The 19744-nt window shown below is 40.4% G+C and overlaps 2 protein-coding genes across 2 annotated transcripts in view; one reads left to right on the forward strand and one right to left on the reverse strand.

The window, feature by feature from the left end:
- Window positions 1–2486: 2486 nt before the first annotated feature.
- Window positions 2487–8497, forward strand: klhl38a (kelch-like family member 38a). Its single transcript, XM_039819351.1, has 4 exons — window positions 2487–2746; window positions 4645–6001; window positions 6223–6328; window positions 6856–8497. The coding sequence occupies exons 2-4, from the start codon at window positions 4646–4648 to the stop codon at window positions 7143–7145; spliced, it is 1752 nt and encodes a 583-aa protein (XP_039675285.1). The 5' UTR covers window positions 2487–2746; window position 4645; the 3' UTR covers window positions 7146–8497.
- Window positions 8498–12375: 3878 nt separating this feature from the next.
- The window catches only part of spire1a (spire-type actin nucleation factor 1a), a 36378-nt gene continuing 29009 nt past the window's right edge, over window positions 12376–19744 (reverse strand). Inside the window, exons 9-17 of the mRNA XM_039820913.1 lie at window positions 19592–19673; window positions 19323–19465; window positions 16093–16116; window positions 15076–15105; window positions 14052–14189; window positions 13874–13944; window positions 13421–13448; window positions 13115–13278; window positions 12376–13013 (exon numbers count right to left, since the gene is read on the reverse strand). Of these exons, the coding sequence (XP_039676847.1) occupies window positions 12740–13013; window positions 13115–13278; window positions 13421–13448; window positions 13874–13944; window positions 14052–14189; window positions 15076–15105; window positions 16093–16116; window positions 19323–19465; window positions 19592–19673 (954 nt within the window). The 3' untranslated portion in view covers window positions 12376–12739. The remainder of the gene's footprint in view (window positions 13014–13114; window positions 13279–13420; window positions 13449–13873; window positions 13945–14051; window positions 14190–15075; window positions 15106–16092; window positions 16117–19322; window positions 19466–19591; window positions 19674–19744) is intronic.

Below are 19744 nucleotides of genomic sequence, written 5' to 3' on the forward strand. Positions count from 1 at the left end.
CTATAAGGGACTATTTTCAGTCATGGATTAATACACATTTGGCACTCGGTTATGTGGGATTGACTCAAAATAAACAAACAACAGTGCCCGTATTTATGCACCCAGTGTGCCTCATTGATGTGTTTAGTTTTAGGACAACAATGGAGGTCTATAGGCTCAGAGGAATATGTTATATAGCCTAAGGTTTGTTTACCACTTTAGAATAACATTAAATAGGCTAGATAACAAGAATGGTGCTTGATAATGCTCTTAATCGTATTTGTCATGCATTCTTTATTTTTGCAATAAAACCATCAGTCTAAAAATACCTTCCAAAAAAAATCTGATTTTTAAAAAAAGTGCAAAATGAAGATTAACCACTGCACACTTTCAATGAGCTCTGTCAGTGGATTTAAATAAATGTCCCCAAAGCCATCTTTAGTTTTTCTGCAGCAGGAATATTAGTGGATCAAGAAAGTGAAGTTTTAAGCCAGTAAAATGAAGCAAAAGTGCAATGCACCTCAACCTGAATTTATTAAGAAACTGGTCTTTGTCAGATTTTGAACTTGGCCCCTGAAGGAGTCTGCACACCATTACCTATGAGCATGAATCTGTCACTTGGTAACTGGTAACAGAGTGTAGGATTTCACTGTGTGAGTCCACCAAAGCTGCGTGTGCTTACATGTCGTGAAGACAGCTCACTTTCTTGCAGCTTTGTCATTCTACCTAGCCACATGTAACTCCAGTTCCTTGTCATATGCCATTAAACAAACATGTCAATACTTCATCTCACTGCCTCAGGAGCTGCAAGGAGTACAAGTAAGACAGGGGCTGATGATAAGCCCCCTTTGTGAGATAAAGAAATGCTTAGAGATATCAACTGTGAGGAAAAGGAGGCCTTAAATGCCTCAGAACCATATCTCTCTCTGGAAGGTATGAGTGGAAACATCAGGTTATGACATCAAAGGAGGTGTAATTAATTTCTCCTTTAATCTTGCCCATCAGTGACTTTAAATAATGTTACAAAAGATTCTATCCAGAGTAATTTTTATCTTTCAGCAAGGAATGAGAGTACACCGCTTGTTCCCAGCCTTTTTGGCTCCTGACTCGTTAGAATGAAGCAATGTCTACTTGTGACTTCTTGTCAGAGGTTCTGGTTTCAATGTGGATATGAGCTTGGAACAGTTTTCCTTCTCAGGCTGTTTCATTTGAAGAATATGTATAGGCCTTAAGAGGTGAAGGTAGACATAGATATTAGACAAAAAACATCAAAAAACATAATTTTGTTAACATTGGTTGCAACCCACACATAACACTGCTTAACACCTCCATAATATCAAGGCATTTCAATTTGAAACAAGTTGACGTAGTAGTAGTCTCACTGCACTGGCAGATTTTTTTCACTTGTTTAAAGAACGGAAGAGTTTAAAGTTAGAATCCTTAAGATTATCAAACTCTGTTTTGGATGCCATCTATTGTCGATATTTTCTAGCAATAGCCATCACTGTATTCACACTCTGTAATCACTCTCTATATAGTTGTTTTTTCATTGTTATTGGCGGAGTCCACCATTATCACCCTGGATTCAAATGTGTGATTTGCAGGAAACAGTGCATATAATCATAAGTTGTACTGTTTATAGCCTCCCTTATTGTTCACTCTTCTAACACCTTATCAGAGTTGCATTAAGTTACTGCTAATGCAAAGTAAACAGTGCATCTAGGTGCTAGGTGCACTAGTAACCACGAGTGTCACCAAATCAGGACCAAGCAAAAATGACTTGGTAAGGATATTTTTGCAATTATCTTAAAATCAGATTTATCTTGGGACCCCCAGTTTGGAAACTCTATATCAGTCAAAGAGTTCTTCACGCTGTATTATTCTATTTTAATGGGGTAGTATTTTTAGAATGGAGTAGTATAGTAAAAAAAATATCATATGGATTATCAAACAATGGCCTCAAATACAATCACAACTTGATTTCATTGTCCAAATATGCCACTGAGACCACAGTACATATATCTCCACTATATCCAGGATAGAGGGTTTTGTATGCTATTTTGCAACGTGACACATACATGGCCACATGATAACTGACACTTAAACAGGTGAGTAGAAGTGGTCATACTAGTAGTAGTAGTAGTAATAGTAGTAGTAACAGTAGTCATCTTCAGTTGTGCATGAACCAACGCACACAAACAGCACCACATCTTGACGCAAACTGTTCTTACAGCTGTTTCTCCTGATCAAGCTGGCCCATCAGCACTGCTCTATATTTACATTTACCCTGGGTTACACACATGATGGAGGAGGAGGAGGAGGGGAGGACTTAAACAGCACAGGAAGATGGACAAGGGTTAGCAGCTTGGGGACTCATTGATTACCACCAGCTTGGGTGGGCTCGATGGCTGAGTCAGGAACCTATGATGGTTCTCCCTCCCCTGAATGTAAACACTCTCTCCACTGGATCCTGGCAGAGCTGTTAAGCTGGCAACTGGGTACCAAACAGCCCTGTGTCACATGAGAGGTCCGGCTGGAGTCACAGTGGCCTGGGATACTATTCTTAGCTGTAGGAATGTACACAGTGGCCTCATGGCGAGCTCCACAGCCTTGTCGTTTCTCTGTGTCATGCTTCTTTTCTCTCTATGACTACTCTACCCACGTTCTCTCTGGATAATGTTTTGGTCCTCTTTTGATTGGAACTGATACTTTTTTTCTGACCAGACAGACCAGACATTTTGGATATTATTTATTTTCTGAGCAGGAGGTAAGGATTCACTCAGAAATCATTATCATGAGTCCCTTATCAAGTTTTGCCTGAAGAAGACCCAGCTGGGTCGAAACGTTGCATTTTTATATTAAATATGGGAGTTTAAAGCAGTGTTGCGGACATTATATTATTTTCGTTTTAAGGATTCACTCAGTCACAGATGTTGCTAATGTACTGGCAACAGGTTCATCAGCAGCACGTTTCTTTCCGTTCTTTTGTTCAGCAATTGCTTCATTATCTGCATTAATTGTATTAATAGATTTTTATCATAAATGGTCTTATTCAAGTTTGGTGTTATAGAATGTGTAGATACAATAAGGTGTTAATACATGTCATTGGGAAATCAGAAACTATTTTATATATATATATATATATATATATATATATGTATATAGATATATATAGATATATATCTATATATATATATAGATATATATATATATTTATATATTTATATATTCATTATATACTGTATACAGTATATATAAATAATTTTATATATATAATAGTTTCTGATTTCCCAGGTGTGTATATATATATATATATATATATATATATATATATATATATATATATAATCTCTCTCACAAGAGAGCACACAAAGCCATATTGGTTACATGGTAAATTGTCATAAACATTGATGACTGACTAGAAAGTATTCCAAATTATTGAATATTATCGATGCATGAGTGTGACTCAAGTTTTCTGATTGATCATAAGGAGATCTTGGTCTCTTCCAGCAGGTCTTGTGTAAGATCTGAGGAAAAAAACGTTAGTTGTCATTTCATAATGTACAATAATATCAGCCAGGCTGGGCCCCGTAAGTGGTAGTAAATCAGTAGCTGTCACAGGGGGTCATTAGAAGACTTGCTAGTATTGCTAGTAGCCCCATGATAAGTACCACTCTTTAAACCATCACAAGCCCTCCAACCAGGGAGAGACAGACTGACACTATAAGAGAGGAGGAATATAGTGGAGGAAAAACATAACATATAGAAAATAGCAGCAGAAAAAGTCAGGGAAGGAGAGGTCCAGAGAGAGCCATTTAGAGGTGATGGAGAGACAGACACAGATGGTCTGTTGACACGGTTCTGTCAATGTTAGCAGTGATGGGCTGCTTGATAAGGGAGATATGGCCTAATGCTTCATTGATGCATCAAGCTAATTTAGAGGGGTTAAAAATAGAAATCAGTGACTCAGTAATCGTCACATTAAGGACAGCTGCTCAGCCGAAGTGTTAAGAGTTTGAGAGTGAGCTGATAAATTAAAGTGTTTTCTATCACAGGGATCTGCATGGTTAGTTTGAGGGCAAAGGTGAAAGCCAGATACAATTTAAAATAATGCTATAATCCCAACATTACTTGAAAGCATAATGCATAATACACTGTTTAAAAATAACTAACCTTACCTTATTGGCTGAAACACCAGCTTCTGTCCTGGTAGAAAAAAACACCAGGACGAGATGTGTAATTTGGTAGGTTATTGGTAGATCCAATCAAGAACTTTTTGTAGCGGCATCACTTTCTACTTTTGGACCTTAAAGGAATAGTTTTAAATTTTCAGAAATAAATGGTGACTTCCTGGCAACCTCACGGTGAGACTCCAGGAAGTCCCTTTGTAGGGTCAAATAAAGAGTCCAGCACCTCACCTCCTGTAAAACCACATTTTTACTTTTTTTTTTATTCTTTTTTTTTACGGAAAACAAATGAGATGTAGAGATGAATAATGTGTTATTTAGTGAACTCTATGGTATGGATATATATATATATATATATATGTTTTAATAGAACTGTGTAATGTCAGAGTATGCCTGTGTTTTTGTCAACCATCTCTTTCCAATGGACTCTAGAAATACAACACTATGATCACAGAGTCTCTCGTTTCCTTCTCCACAGAATGGCCTTAAGACCACGAGAAGTTTTCTCTTTCAAAGACTCAGAACTTCCCTCCCACCTTCTTGCCCAGCTCAACATCCTCCGTCAGGAGCGTATCCTGACAGATGTCCTGCTCTGCACCGAGCACCAGGAGATCCCCTGCCACAGGAACGTCTTGGTGTCCAGCAGCCCATACTTCCGCGCCATGTTCTGCAGCAACTTCCTGGAGAGCAGTCAGGCCCGAGTGAATCTGAAGGGAATCTCTTCAAATGTCCTCAGTGGCATCGTGGACTATGTCTACACAGGCTGCATCACTATCACCATGGAGATTGTGCTCCCACTCATGCAGGCAGCCTCCATGCTTCACTATGGAGGACTCTTTGAGGCCTGTTCCATGTTCCTCCAGGAGCAGCTGAGTCCAGAAAACTGTCTGAGCATGATACGACTCTCTGAGATCCTTCACTGTGAAAGTTTGAGGGAGAGGGCGAAGGAGATGGCTGTGAGGTGTTTCTCTGATGTAGCTGCTACAGAAGACTTCTGTGAGTTGTCTCTTCCTGAGCTCATGTGTTACCTAGAAGACGACCGACTTTGTGCTGAGGAGGAGCAAGTGTTTGAGACCCTCCTGGCGTGGATCCACCATGACCCGTTCTCACGACGTGGCGCAATCCATGATCTCTTCAAGAAAGTCCGCCTTCGCTACATCCATCCAACTTACCTCTTCCAGTTCATTGCCAATGACCCACTGGTGCAGTCCTCCACCCTCTGTACTGAGATAATCGAGTCAGTGCGCCGCCTCATGCTTACAGTCAGCACCAAGTGTAGCCGCGAGCTCAAGCCACTTTGGACCACACCACGACGTTACACCTGCAGAGAAACACTGGTGGTGGTTGGAGGACGCAAAAACAATGAGCAGACCTCACGAGAAGCCCTACTATATGATGAAAGGACTCATCGTTGGCAGTGGTTGGCCAAGCTCCCTCTGCGCCTCTACAAAGCTGCATATGTGTGTATTCATAGCATCCTCTATGTGCTTGGTGGGCTCAGCCTCTGCATGACATCAGGTGACAGCTCAGTCAGTGCCACAGTTTACACACTGTCCCTGAAGACCAACCAGTGGCGAACTGCTGAGCCAATGTTGGAGCCACGATATGCCCACCAAAGTGTGTCCTATCTGCACTTTATTTTTGTGTTAGGAGGCATTGGGGTAGACAAGAAGATCTCTCAGTCAGTAGAGAGATATAACAGTATGTTTAATCAATGGGAGGCCATGGCACCAATGCCCACAGCAGTGCTGCATCCAGCTGTTGCAGCCAGTGATCAGAGGATCTATGTTTTTGGAGGAGAGGACGCCATGCAGAATCCAGTCAGGCTGATTCAGGTAGAGTCAGACTTCTCATTTTAGCTGCATTGAATCAGTGTTACAGTCCAATTACTGCATTGTTGCCACTCAAATACAAACATGGCCTTAAACAGAATTCATTGTCATTAATTGCAGATAGAAAATTAGAAATTCACTAGTTGACTAATGTCACACAAGCAGTCAGTTGATGCTGCAGTAAAGAGGTTGACTGTCTGTTGATGTTTGTGGTGTGTCAACAGGTGTATCACATCTCTCGCAACTTGTGGTCCAGGCTAGAAACAAGGACGGTGAAAAATGTTTGTGCTCCTGCTGCTGTCATTGAAGACAAGATCTACATCATAGGAGGTGAGCTCAGAGAATGGTTCCCCCAGCTGCACAGTTTTACATTATAGATGTAGTTATTAACATCTTTACAGTAGATGGGAATTTTAATGGATTTTTAAAGGTGTTTACAAATCTGTTTCTGGCATTGCTTCCTATTAAAGATATAAATCTTGAAAAAATAAAATAAAAAACACCTCACAAATATATAGTTTCAGTTTTTTCAAGGGTATAACTTCCTAAAACACCTGGGCACTGTAGTTTTTATCAAATGTTACAAAGACTCAAAATAAACTACAGTACCCACATTAACTGTAATAAAAGAACATGTCTCCCAGTGTGACTCAGTGATGTGTTTTTAATAGTTTTCTAACAACAATGGAGCTCTATGACACAGAAATAAACTAAATCAGGCTTTGGATACTTATACTGTAAACTACTTTACAGTTATTGTTGGTTTTTGTCTTTTCATTGGATTTGTTTAAAAAAATATAAAACATCACCACCAGACGTATTCTTTAAAGTGTGCTCAATGAAAATCTAATTTCCAGGATACACCAGGCGAATGATCGCCTACGACACCAAAGCCAACAAATTTGTCAAGTGTGAGAACTTGAAGGAGCGACGGATGCATCACAGCGCTACAGTGATCAACAACAAGCTCTATGTCACCGGTGGACGCATCCTCAACGGCCACGATGTCATCGAGGACTCCGACTGCTTCGAATGTTACGACCCCAAGACAGACGTTTGGACCTCGAAAGGTTCTTTGCCGTACAAGCTATTTGACCACGGCTCCCTGCCGCTAGTCTGTGTTTCCAACAGACCCAACCCACCATGACCCACCAACTACACAAATGAACCACTTTAACCATTTTAAACTGACTGCATTCCTTCATGCAGCTCAGTCTCTGCCATAACTTAGCAGCACGTTAGGCCAAGCTGGGTGTCATCCCTAAGACACCTGGGGTGGATCTGAACTGAGAACCCACGAGATGACGAGAGGCAGACATGCTTACACAACAAGCAGCTGTTCAGACACATAATCCAAAAAGCTCTTTCCGTAGATGGCTGCGCTCGTTTGATGGTAACTAAGTGTTAATGCTTTAATTTCCCAGACATTTATACACAGCATACAACTGCCTGGCAGCTGCAGTTGAATTCCCTCTAACAATTAAATACATAGGTAATGGCTGCTTGTTAACTCCATGAGCTCGGCTTCTCATGAAAAACTGAAAATAACAGATCAGATAGCTAATATAATTTGCACTTTATAGTAAATACATTCCTCCTTGACCCACATGCTTCTATCAGAGTGCACTCGCTGAGATGTCAATGAGAAGCACAATTTCACTTAAACAAAATGATCTGGGCCAACTTTATTCCAGTTTAGCTGGCTGACTTGGAGAACCCCCAACGAAGCATGTTCTCTATAATTGTCTCATGAATGTTTTTGCTTGCAACATCTGTAGTGTACTAGTGTATGAAACATGAAAAATAATGAAAAGATGTTTTGATTATTTGGAGCACTGTAAACACCAAAATGTGTCTATTTCAGTGGTGGTTTACTTTTAATTTCACCACAGTTGCAGTTGTTGTTGGATAAAGAAAATGGCTTCACAGGCAGCTATGTTGATGTGAGGACATGTGACAATGCTGGCTTTGAGGCAAGGGTATGGGATGCTGCAGTGACCTGATAAGGACAACTATGACTGGAAATGGTGTTGGTGTGGGGAAGATTTTCAGGGTTTGCAGTGGGCACATGTACACATGTAACCCGCAGGTGGTTTCTCACTAACATTTCCACTGATATGAAATCAACCTTTTATTCATCTGAGAACAAAAGCTATAATGTATCAGAGGAAAATGTAAGACAATGAGACTATGGAACTACTGTTACTTCTGTCTTGGTCCTTATAGAGCATACATTCATTGTTGTGCTCCAGCCCCTAACCCTGGTAACAGTTGCCATGGCAACCACATTATCACCCATTTGGATCATGCATGGCACGCATCCCTGTAGTGAGTCTATTTAAGATTGCATCACTGATCAAGTAACAAGTGTGTTGCAGTTACTTGCACAATTGACTTTCTTTCTTTAAAATGTTTTCTTTCCTATTATACACTATGCTTTTATTTTGAATATTGATTTCCCTGTTTGCGACTTGGATTATAAAGGAACACAGTAATTTATGTATGTGTATGTGGTGATACTGCAAAGACAATTTCTTAATTTAGTGCTTTAAATTTCTCTGCACACGAGAACAAATAATAATCTGTTTTGGACAGCGGTACAAATGTTATCGCTTTACTGGTCTTTGGTGGAACTTGGTGCAGATTTAAATGGTTCTCTATCGGTCTGCAGACTGGCTGAGTCATGTTGCTATCATACCCAAGGGAAACATTGTTGACACAGGCACAGAAACATGTCAGCTGGCTATCAGGTGACACATTTGTTCTCCATACATCATGAAGTACGACTGCAACAAATATACTTTGGTGTAGTTATTATAGGAATTATGATAGAAAGTTTAGAAACAGTTTAGCTGGCATTTAAACAATACATGTACACAGTATGACTGCCAACCTCTTGACCCTTCAGGCCACATTCTCATCAAAGAGCTCCACATGTAGGCAAAATATCTAGTTACCAGTTACCCCCCCTGAGAGGCTCACTGTTTGCATGGTATGGCCTGATTGTATGCAGTCATCCGGTGAAGCTGACCTTAGGGGAAGAAATGCAGGATCAGATTTCACTTATACATTGTAATCCCTGCCCATTAGTGGGGAAACATTAAAACTTGCCCAGGAGCAGCAACCAAAGGGGAATTTCATCACACTCCACATTAATAGAGTTAAATGGCTCCTTGTTAGCCCGGTCACTTTGAATGACTCACAATAACCCTCTGTGTATGTGTCTGTGTGTGGATTCAATACCTGATGCCCAACCAAATTATTATCAAGACATAAACTGTGCAGAATGATAAATGACAGCCAGCAGAATGTCTAAACTCAAACATTGAACTTTGAAGTTTAAATCAATTAGGACTGTGACCATTATGAATAGCTTGCCATCAGCTGAGTCAGATGTCATATGCTCAACTCAATTAGCCAGAGCAGCATTTCAGAGCAACACCCTGTGAAACTTTTTATTGAGCTGCTGCTAAATCCACAGCCTATTCAGACTGTTTGACTGTGTGTGTGTGTGTGTGTGTGTGTGTGTGTGTGTGTGTGTGTGTGTGTGTGTGTGTGTGTGTGTGTGTGTGTGTGTGTGTGTGTGTGTGTGTGTGTGTGTGTGTGTTTACTTGCGGTCTTTCCATAGAAACCAGTGTGTGAGGGTCACCCTTCAGAGAGCCAGTGGCCTAGCAGGTTATTTTCAGTGTCTGTTACTAACACATCAAGGGATAGCATTTCATTTCTAGCCCATTCTGTGTGTGTGTGTGTGTGTGTGTGTGTGTGTGTGTGTGTGTGTGTGTGTATTGTTAGAAGAATTATATGCACAGGAGCAACATGCATGCTGCCATCAACATCTACTTACCCTACGCTACATAACACGTAGTAAGAAATAGATTATAAAATATAACCTAAAATCAATCAGTAACATCCCATTTCTCCTTTTGTAAACAAATGTGTCAAGGCCCTTTAGTTCTTGATTATAGACTCAGATCTCAATAACTAGAAAAATATAGATTAGTTTATTTTCTCATTAAAGAGAAAGCAAGGGTTTCCCTGCTGTGCCATGTGAGATAGTCTATTCCCAGTCTGTAACCTTACCCCTGTATTAATGTGATGGACAGGGGGATTAAGGTTTGCACCTATATGGCCAGAGGTGGAGAAGAAATGCTAAGAGATTCTGCCTTTTTCTTTCACAAAAGTCCTACTAAAGACCAGATACATCACCCTCTTCGGATACAGTATGACTTCAATTTGAAAATTAGGTGCAAGCTACAACTAAAAAGGTTTTGTTTTGATATTGTTTTGGCAATAATGCAAAATTGGCTACAACATATACTTAACTTTCAGTACTCTGAAAATTCACTTAATTCTGAAAGCTACTAAGCGAGAAGAAACATACAGTAGCATTTCAGTAAAAATAAGCAACAAACAATTTAACATTGTGAATTATTTTTTATTAATATTTTTTAAAAAAGAGCCTAAAATAAGAAAAGTAAACTATTAGATTAAGTTAAAATAGTACTACTTGCTAAGTGTTTGAAATGTAATGTACTTTTCTAAAATGATAACTATTGCATCTGGTCAACTGCAAACATTGTATGACAACAATCAATGAGCATAATCGGATACATCAATTACTGCAAGATACTGCAATACACACCTTCCACCACCTGGTGTCCCCAAGACCACAGGGTGATGTGAAGTGCAACAGAAGAATTTCCTCTCATTGTACCTCCATCTCCCTCTGCTGTCCAATACTGCACATCCCTGAAACTAAATTTAACACCAGGCTTTAAATTCTGCATGAGTCAAAGTATGAATCATGACGATTTTATTAGAATTCTTTTGATAAAAACAAACCGATCACAGTACAGCATGCATACATTCCTTACATAGGTCTAAAATAAAACTGGTCAGATGTACGGTTTCACTGGCACATGGCATCGTTATTGAACAAGCTGGTTAGGCTTCGTATTAATTTGGTAACAGTCACAAAACACACTATATGAACGTGTGTGTTTGAGAAAGTCTTTTGAGAGGAATAACACGTTCATAAAGCATATTCAATGACAGTTATATACTTGCCTACATTCAATGAATGGAGTGTTTAGTTTTGGCCATTATTCCATTCTCACACAAAATACACACACACACACACACACACACACACACACACACACACACACACACACACACACACACACACACACACACACACACACACACACACACACACACACACACACACACACACACACGCGCACACGGGAACTCGGGGCCACTATGGACCCCCCGTCCCACCCCCCAAGAGGTGAAAAAAAAAGATTTTAATTATTATTAAAGACAAGAACCCAACATTAACAATAAACTGGTCCAAGAAAAGTGCGATTTAGAGGAGTATTTTAACACTGAGGAGTTTATAAACTATACAATAGAAATAAAATTTTAATATTGACACAAACATAACACTAATAATAAAGGTTTCAGAGAAGAATTTCAAATAAACTCCAGAGGCAGAAATCCTAAAACATGGTAAAATTATACTACTGAGTTAAGTTTTTTTTATATTAAATTTAGAACAATTAAGATATACAGCATGTACACATTCATAACCCTACATTTCTGTGCTTCTGTTGCCTAGCTTTTAACATGGAAAGGGCAAGAAACCTTTGACTACCCTAAAAAGGTCCCCCATTATGTTTATCACACATATGTACAATAGGTCCATAACTACAAAAGGCATTCAAAGAAAGAAATTACATTTTGGCACTAGGCACAGAATTGAATATAAATTAAAACTCATAGCTAAAATCCCACCCAGAAAAATAATTTGACTATTCTCGCCCTTCAACGTGTCGTCCCTACAACATGAGAGAACAGTAAATATGCATTTAAACTGGCTAAAAAATGATGTAACATTTGGCATAATTGTTGCTGGAAGAATAAGAGCGGGGGGCAGGGTAGTGGAAGAGGTCTACCAAAAAAAAAAAAAAACTGACAGGAGGATCTACAGTGCATTTCTGTCAAAAGACAATCTGTTGTTCATCCTGAGTGCTAGAAGTAAACAGGAACTGGAAAATGCATTTATTAGCCAAGATTAGGGACGGGCCGTTATACTATTTACACATTATCACCGCAGCTTTTGGCTTTCTGTATCATCTGATCACGCTCGTGTCAAATATACATTATCTTACCTGGTTCACACTAGCGACATCAGCAACTTAAAGGTGCAGTAGGTAAGACTTACATGAACTACATGAAGTAGGTAATTAAAAAAAAAAAAAAAAAAAAGTCTGGCTCCTCTGCTCTACAGCCTGTGGGGGGGGGGTCGAACTGCGTGTCAATCACTGCTCATGCACATGCATTCATTCTCCCTTGTGGAGGGAGTTGCTTAGGAGAACGTTTTGGGCTTTAGCGGAAAGGGGGGAGGGACTGAGAAGTTGTCGACGTTCAAATTTTTTGGCTGCGTCCTGGATCTTCGCAATCCTACCTACAGCACCTTTAATTTAACCATTTTACCACTGTGTCCTGAAGATCACTGACTTATAGAAACATGGCTCTCCTTTGTTATCTGGCAGCTATGATACAGTCCTGACCAATCATAGCGTGCCAACTTTTCCTGAGATGGGGTAAAGTATAATAACCTTTACTAACTTTGGGGTGGGATGGACTGGCTTCATTAAAAGGTTGTTTCTTCTTCATTGAACAACTAAGCTCTGGGAGAGGCGTGAAGAAAAGTGCACAGGGCAGTCCCGCTTTCTACACTTCATTGATGGCGCGCTCAGACGGCCTGAAGTTGACCGAGTTAGACGAGGACATGTAGAAGGATTGGGTTTTGCGATTGAGACGGGCACGTTTGGTGGCCACGCACAGGCTGCGCTTGCTGGAAGAGATGATCTCCATGATGAACTTTTTGCAGTCTACGCAGATCTCCATGGTGACCCAGTCCTCAGTAAACTCCTTGGGCAGCTCTGGCTCGTCCTGTGACCGGCCATCTTTGCTGCTACTACTGCTGCTGCTTTGCTTAGATGACCTGAGGACGGAAAGAAACAATGAACTGATCTGAAAAAGCGTGACAGTTTCACTATATTTCCTCAGTATATAAAAAGAAATGGGAGTTCCATAATAACATACTTGTAAACACTTCTGCGTTGGCTGTGTCTGCTGTGTCCAGACCCAAATGGGTGCTTTTCTGGATCAGCAGGGCCAAACGCTCCACTTGCCTCTTCTTTAGCCACAGCACTGGGGCCCAAAGAATAAATGGGCAAGGTGGAGTAGGGCTTAGGTGGCAGTCGCATCTGAGGTAAAAAAATAAATAAAAAATACACAAAATGTTAGATTTTTTTTTAAATGGACCCATTGATGCAAGCAGGTGTCAAGAGTGTCAACAAATTCAAAAAAGTGAGTGTTCAAAAGTGTGTTGAATAAACAGCCGTCTACCTTTTTAGAGCACTGGGAACACACAGGCCTGGAGAAGATAAAAATTTGCTGTTAGTTGAACATTACTGAACGGACACTATACTGAAACAGCACTCCACCAATTTACTCCGATAACAATATTAGACTCATAGTGGACCGTTTAAAACCAAAAGGATTAGGATTGATGCAGCAGAACCAAAGATACCGTCTTTTTTATTCCACACATTCTTAGTACCCAAAATGCAACACAAACAGAGAGAGTTGGGTCGGAGATTCGAGTGTGTTAAACTAGTAGCGGCCAGTCTCGAGTCGCTAGCCTCAAGCTTAGATGAGAAGTGGACTACAGAGGTCTGGTAAGCTCACTTCCTTTCTAACTAGTAGTACTCCCCAACAAGTGTAAACAGACTTTGATGTGTACAATTGGTGGAGCTCCCCTTTAAGTTGAGTAGTTCTAGTATTAGTGATTCAAATTACCTTTTGCAGAACTGGCAGGTGTAGGACCAGGTAAAGAGAGAGAACTTCTTCATCCGACATGAGAAGCAAACCTAGAGGAAAGCATGAGGTGAGGTGAAGAAGGTACATAGAATATGTTGCATTGAATTGATGACTGAGGGAAATTATCACTCCCAAAAACTCTGTATGTGGGGTCTACCTTTCCTTTCTTGAGGGCAGTGTAGATCTCTTTGTACTGCTGAAACTTCTCCAGCTCGGCCTTGACCAGAACCTGTCTGATGTGCATCACCTCCTCCACAGTCAGCGCCAGACACTCCACCGGGTAGCAGAACTCCTCCTGGAGGGAAAAACATCACATCAGCAAACAACCCTTACATATGCAGATTAGGAAACAGATTACCCAAAACAGTGCAACAGCAAGGAGTGATGGTATCTACTGCCCAGTGCACACCCACATAACCAAAAGACCAAGCATGCAGTGAGATGGTGAAGGCGAAAACACCAATCTTCTATGCTCTCTGTGACCCACAAATGATGCTTCCACTGACATAACAGTGTGACAACAGGAAATGCAGAGCATGCTGGTAATGTAGCACTCCAGTCATGTTGGTTGTCCACAGCTTTTGGCTATCAAATTTACTTTATTCCCGATCACAGGTCCATATTAAAAAACATATCTGATAAGATTTAAAGTCAGCCAGCCCAACATGGTGAATTTTCTTTTTGTTTTGCACCATCCCTTTTACTTTTGACATTACTTGATGGAACTATAACAATACTATGGCTGTTTTATAAGCATTTTTTTCATGCAACCAATTTGCAAGCTGTAAGCTGTGGTCGCCAGGAGATTTGTGACATAGTTGGGAGTCCATTTAACATTTTCAACCTATTTATCTATCTTTTGTCTGAACTTAGTAGCTTAATGTGCCCAAAGTCAAAGTGAAAATTGCTCAGGGAACTTCTTCACCAATCATTTACTCTCACTGTACTTCAGTTGGCTTGGATTAGAAAATGTTAGACTTTGCAGTAAATGTTTACAGATCTTTTTTTTCAACCTTCCCCGAGCTATTTTCAGTATGCCGCAGATCTCCCGTTCACACACAAATGGTCATACCACAAGGTCCCATTCATCTAAAACAATTAAAATAGATGGCATTCTGGATGGGCCCCCCACAAAGTGTTTCAGTATGTGCCTTTGATGATATGCAGTAACAGTAACATACCGTGCCCTGAGCACCACTGGTGGCTTGCACCTGACCAGCAGACAGAGGGAACAGGACGTTCAAACAGAAGCTTATATTCTAACAAGCTAAACACATACAGTATGCTTAATACAATTTAATAAAATATTGATCTAAAAGGATATTTTTGAGAGGCTGCCAGTTAGATTATCATTTACAGCCAACTTTCAAAACGTTCACTAGTTATTTCACAAAACGCTCTCCTAGCACAAGCTTGTACCATTAATATATCATATGGTCCCATGACCCAACTAGAATTCTGCCTCGCCTTTGTATGCCTCCACCAACCAGTCTGTCCAGACTCCACACACCCACACACACTTCAAGGTGGGCTCTAGTGTCATCAATTCAGTATCCAAACAAATCTCTCCCTTCTGTTCCTGAGTATGGCGTTGAAGAATGGCCAGAAAAGCTTTTTTGCTTCATTTATTATGATGTCACAGTGAACCTGACCTTTGACCTTTTGGATGTACAATGTTATTACTTTATCATCTCAACCTATTAGACGTATGTGAAATGTCATGATTAGCATAGGAATTCTTGAGTTACGGCCAAAAACGCTTTTTGTGAGGTCACAATGACCCTAACCTTTGACCTCCAAAATCTAATCAGTTCACCCAAGTGGACGTTTTGCCCAAATTTGAACAAAAATCCATACAGGGGGTCCTAAGAGATTGCCTTTACAAGAATGTAACAGACCTGAAAACATAAGGCCTTCGGCCACGGCTGTCACTGAAATGTAAAAAAATTAAAATAAAATCACCTGACAGCAACATTCTCAAAAGGAGAAGTGTTCAACGAGATAGCATTCTTCATATCTCATGGCAGGATAGCAGGATCAGCCAGGATGCTGCCGACCTACATCTTACACACCCTTGCTAGTCTTCCCCTCTCTCCTGTTTCTCCCCTAATCTGTCCCGCTCTGATCTTCTTATATTATGAAGCACAATTTTTAAATGAGTTGATGGTGATGGATAGACAGAAGGTTGACCAGGTTACCTTGGTGCTGGGATCCGCCATGCGCTGCAGCATTATATAAAATAGGAAATGACTGCAAGTAAGTCTTTGGGGTTAGACAGCTATCCAGTGTAAACATTTTAATGAGATATTAATATTTATTTATAATACAAGTACCAGAAAGGGAGGGGAACTGCAACAAAGATCTTACTGTTTAACATCTACTAGAGAAACTCAACTTCTATGTATCTATGTGAAAGGCCACGCATGTTTGAGCATGTGCTTGTATCAAAAAGGAAAATAAAAACCGCTTCAGGTAAAGGAAAATACTCCTTACTCATTATTTTATCGTGAAAAGGGTGAGTAGAAAACTGTAAATGTTTGAGTTTTTCATACCTCAATCTGTCACAAAGAAGTTTAATTATTCTCATTTTTAAATGAGGCAAGACAGGATTTAATCACTAACATTAAAGGCATAAATATATAATAAAATAGTGTGTCAACTATCCCCAGGACAGTTGTCTCCTCCAAGGGTTTTAAGCATATTTCTTCTGATTGATGATTGAAACCAGGGCCACTGGTTTGGCGCCAGAGGTCTGTCATTAAATTAGCAAGTGGTGAGAATGAACCAATTCCATCTAAATCCCCTTCATACATCGGCCTGTCCTGTGGTTTCAATTACATCCATCAACCTCACTAGAATCATACGACCGCTACAGAGTTACTCAGAAAACTAATGACCTCATAGCAAATGAATGACCGGTCACAGGACAGGAGTAAATACAACAGATATATCCGGTGGTTTTGGTAGTCTTAGAGTTCATTTGAATTGTTATGTGTACGAGTAGTTACTCTACAAACTCCGCAGTTCCACATGTATGCCTGCACTTAACCACTTTTTACTCTTTTAGTATATTTTATTTTGTTATATTTTATTACTGAGCGGACTGATTTTCATTTTGACTGATAAGAGAAGCTGATATCACTCTCACTCGGGGGGAGGAGGAAATAGGGTAAAGAAGACAGAACAGAACACTGTGCAATAAATTATTAATAATCTACTCACATACATACCTTGACACTCTAACTGCTCTTAACTGCTAATCTATGCTAAATGTCATTTATTTATTAACTGTATAATAACACAATACCATACACAGTCCTATATGCAGTACAGGCCAAAAGTTTGGACACACCTTCTCATTCAATGAGTTTCCTTTATTTTCATGACTATTTACATTGTAGATTCTCACTGAAGGCATCAAAACTATGAATGAACACATATGGAATTATGTACTAAAAAAGTGTGAAATAACTGAAAACATGTCTTATATTTTAGATTCCTCAAAGTAGCCACCCTTTGCTTTTTTGATAGCGCTGCAAACCCTTGGTGTTCTCTCAATGAGCTTCATGAGGTAGTCACCTGAAATGGTTTTCACTTCACAGGTGTGCCTTGTCAGGGTTAATTAGTGGAATCTTTTCCCTTATTAATGGGGTTGGGACCATCAGCTGTGTTGTGCAGAAGTCAGGTTGATACACAGCCGACAGCCCTATTGGACAACTGTTAGAATTCATATTATGGCAAGAACCAATCAGCTAAGTAAAGAGAAACGAGTGGCCATCATTACTTTAACAAATGAAGGTCAGTCAGTCCGGAAAATTGCGAAAACTATGAATGTGTCCCCAAGTGCAGTCGCAAAAACCATCAAGCGCTACAACAAAACTGGCTCACATGAGGACTGCCCCAGGAAAAGAAGACCAAGAGTCACCTCTGCTGCTGAGGATAAGTTCATCCGAGTCACCAGCCTCAGAAATCGCAAGTTAACAGCAGCTCAGATTAGAGACCAGATGAATGCCACACAGAGTTCTAGCAGCAGACATATCTCTAGAACGACTGTTAAGAGGAGACTGCGCGAATCAGGCCTTCATGGTCAAGTAGCTGCTAGGAAACCACTGCTAAGGAGAGGCAACAAGCAGAAGAGATTTGTTTGGGCCAAGAAACACAAGGAATGGACATTAGACCAGTGGAAATCTGTGCTTTGGTCTGATGAGTCCAAATTTGAGATCTTTGGTTCCAACCGCCGTGTCTTTGTGCGACGCAGAAAAGGTGAACGGATGGATTCTACATGCCTGGTTCCCACCGTGAAGCATGGAGGAGGAGGTGTGATGGTGTGGGGGTGCTTTGCTGGTGACACTGTTGGGGATTTATTCAAAATTGAAGGCATACTGCAACCAGCATGGCTACCACAGCATCCTGCAGCGACATGCCATCCCATCCGGTTTGCGTTTAGTTGGACCATCATTTATTTTTCAACAGGACAATGACCCCAAACACACCTCCAGGCTGTGTAAGGGCTATTTGACCAAGAAGGAGAGTGATGGAGTGCTGCGCCAGATGACCTGGCCTCCACAGTCACCGGACCTGAACCCAATCAAGATGGTTGGGGGTGAGCTGGACCGCAGAGTGAAGGCAAAAGGGCCAACAAGTGCTAAGCATCTCTGGGAACTCCTTCAAGACTGTTGGAAAACCATTTCAAGTGACTACCTCGCATCAATAGAATGCCAAGAGTGTGCAAAGCAGTAATCAGAGCAAAGGGTGGCTACTTTGAGGAATCTAAAATATAAGACATGTTTTCAGTTATTTAACACTTTTTTGTTAAGTACATAATTCCATATGTGTTCATTCATAATTTTGATGCCTTCAGTGAGAATCTACAATGTAAATAGTCATGAAAATAAAGGAAACGCATTGAATGAGAAGGTGTGTCCAAACTTTTGGCCTGTACTGTATCTGGATGGATGGATGGATGGATGGATGGATGGATGGATAGATAGATAGATAGATCTCTATCTATCCATCTATCCATCCATCCATCCATCCATCTATATCTTTATTTATTTGTAGTTTATTTTTGTTTTACTGTTTGTTTATTTTTGTAAAAATATTTAGCTAAAAGTTTATGTTTATTCTTTTTTCCATTTAAAGAGTGTTTTGTAAGATGCTAAAATCTGCTGCTGGAAATCAAATTTCCTTGCGGGAGTCATCCCAAAGGGATCAATAAAGAGAAGTCTAAGTCTAATTAAAAAGGAGAATAATCTTAGCTATACAAATAAAGAAAATATATAAATTTGACTATCTTAGTTTATTACCTAATATACGTTATTTGCAACTGATGCAGGAAGCTCTGTCATCAACCTCAGAGGCTTCATCAATTCATTCACCCAGGCTGTGAATGGTTAATCCAAGGAGATCGCTACCACAGTTTACATACCAAAGACTTGGAGCTCTGTCTGGATGGAGGTACAAAGGGGCAGACGCTGGTGGGGGCCTCCTTCTCGATAGAGTGCCGCCTCTGTGGAGACTGACGCTTGTCTGGCTGTGGAGTAGCAGAGACCGGCAGGAACTTTGGAGGAGCTGGAGACATGGGACAAAAAAAGAACAACAACGAACAACATGTGAACATTATAAAGACAACTTATGTTTGAAGTGGCCAAAAAGCAGAATGTAATATCTTACAATAGGTTTCAGCTAAGCTCATACCCTTCTTCCCTGTGACAGACTCGGGTGACGTGTCCTCCATCAAAGAGGTGGACATACTGGAGCTGCTCCGTGTGGGCTCCTCCTGTCAATCACAAAATGACACTGATTTAGTTGCGTGATACCGCTTTAAATGACTTGGAATATTGCATGGCA

Source organism: Perca fluviatilis, chromosome 13 (assembly GCF_010015445.1).
Source record: "Perca fluviatilis chromosome 13, GENO_Pfluv_1.0, whole genome shotgun sequence".
Taxonomy (NCBI): Eukaryota; Metazoa; Chordata; class Actinopteri; order Perciformes; family Percidae; genus Perca; species Perca fluviatilis.

Excerpts from the sequence above, each read along its gene's own strand:
- klhl38a (XM_039819351.1), top strand. The coding sequence starts at position 4,646 with ATGGCCTTAAGACCACGAGAAGTTTTCTCTTTCAAAGACTCAGAACTT. Across the intron at positions 6,002-6,222 it reads ATCCAGTCAGGCTGATTCAG|GTGTATCACATCTCTCGCAA; the intron begins GTAGAGTCAGAC and ends GTGTGTCAACAG. Across the intron at positions 6,329-6,855 it reads CAAGATCTACATCATAGGAG|GATACACCAGGCGAATGATC; the intron begins GTGAGCTCAGAG and ends TCTAATTTCCAG.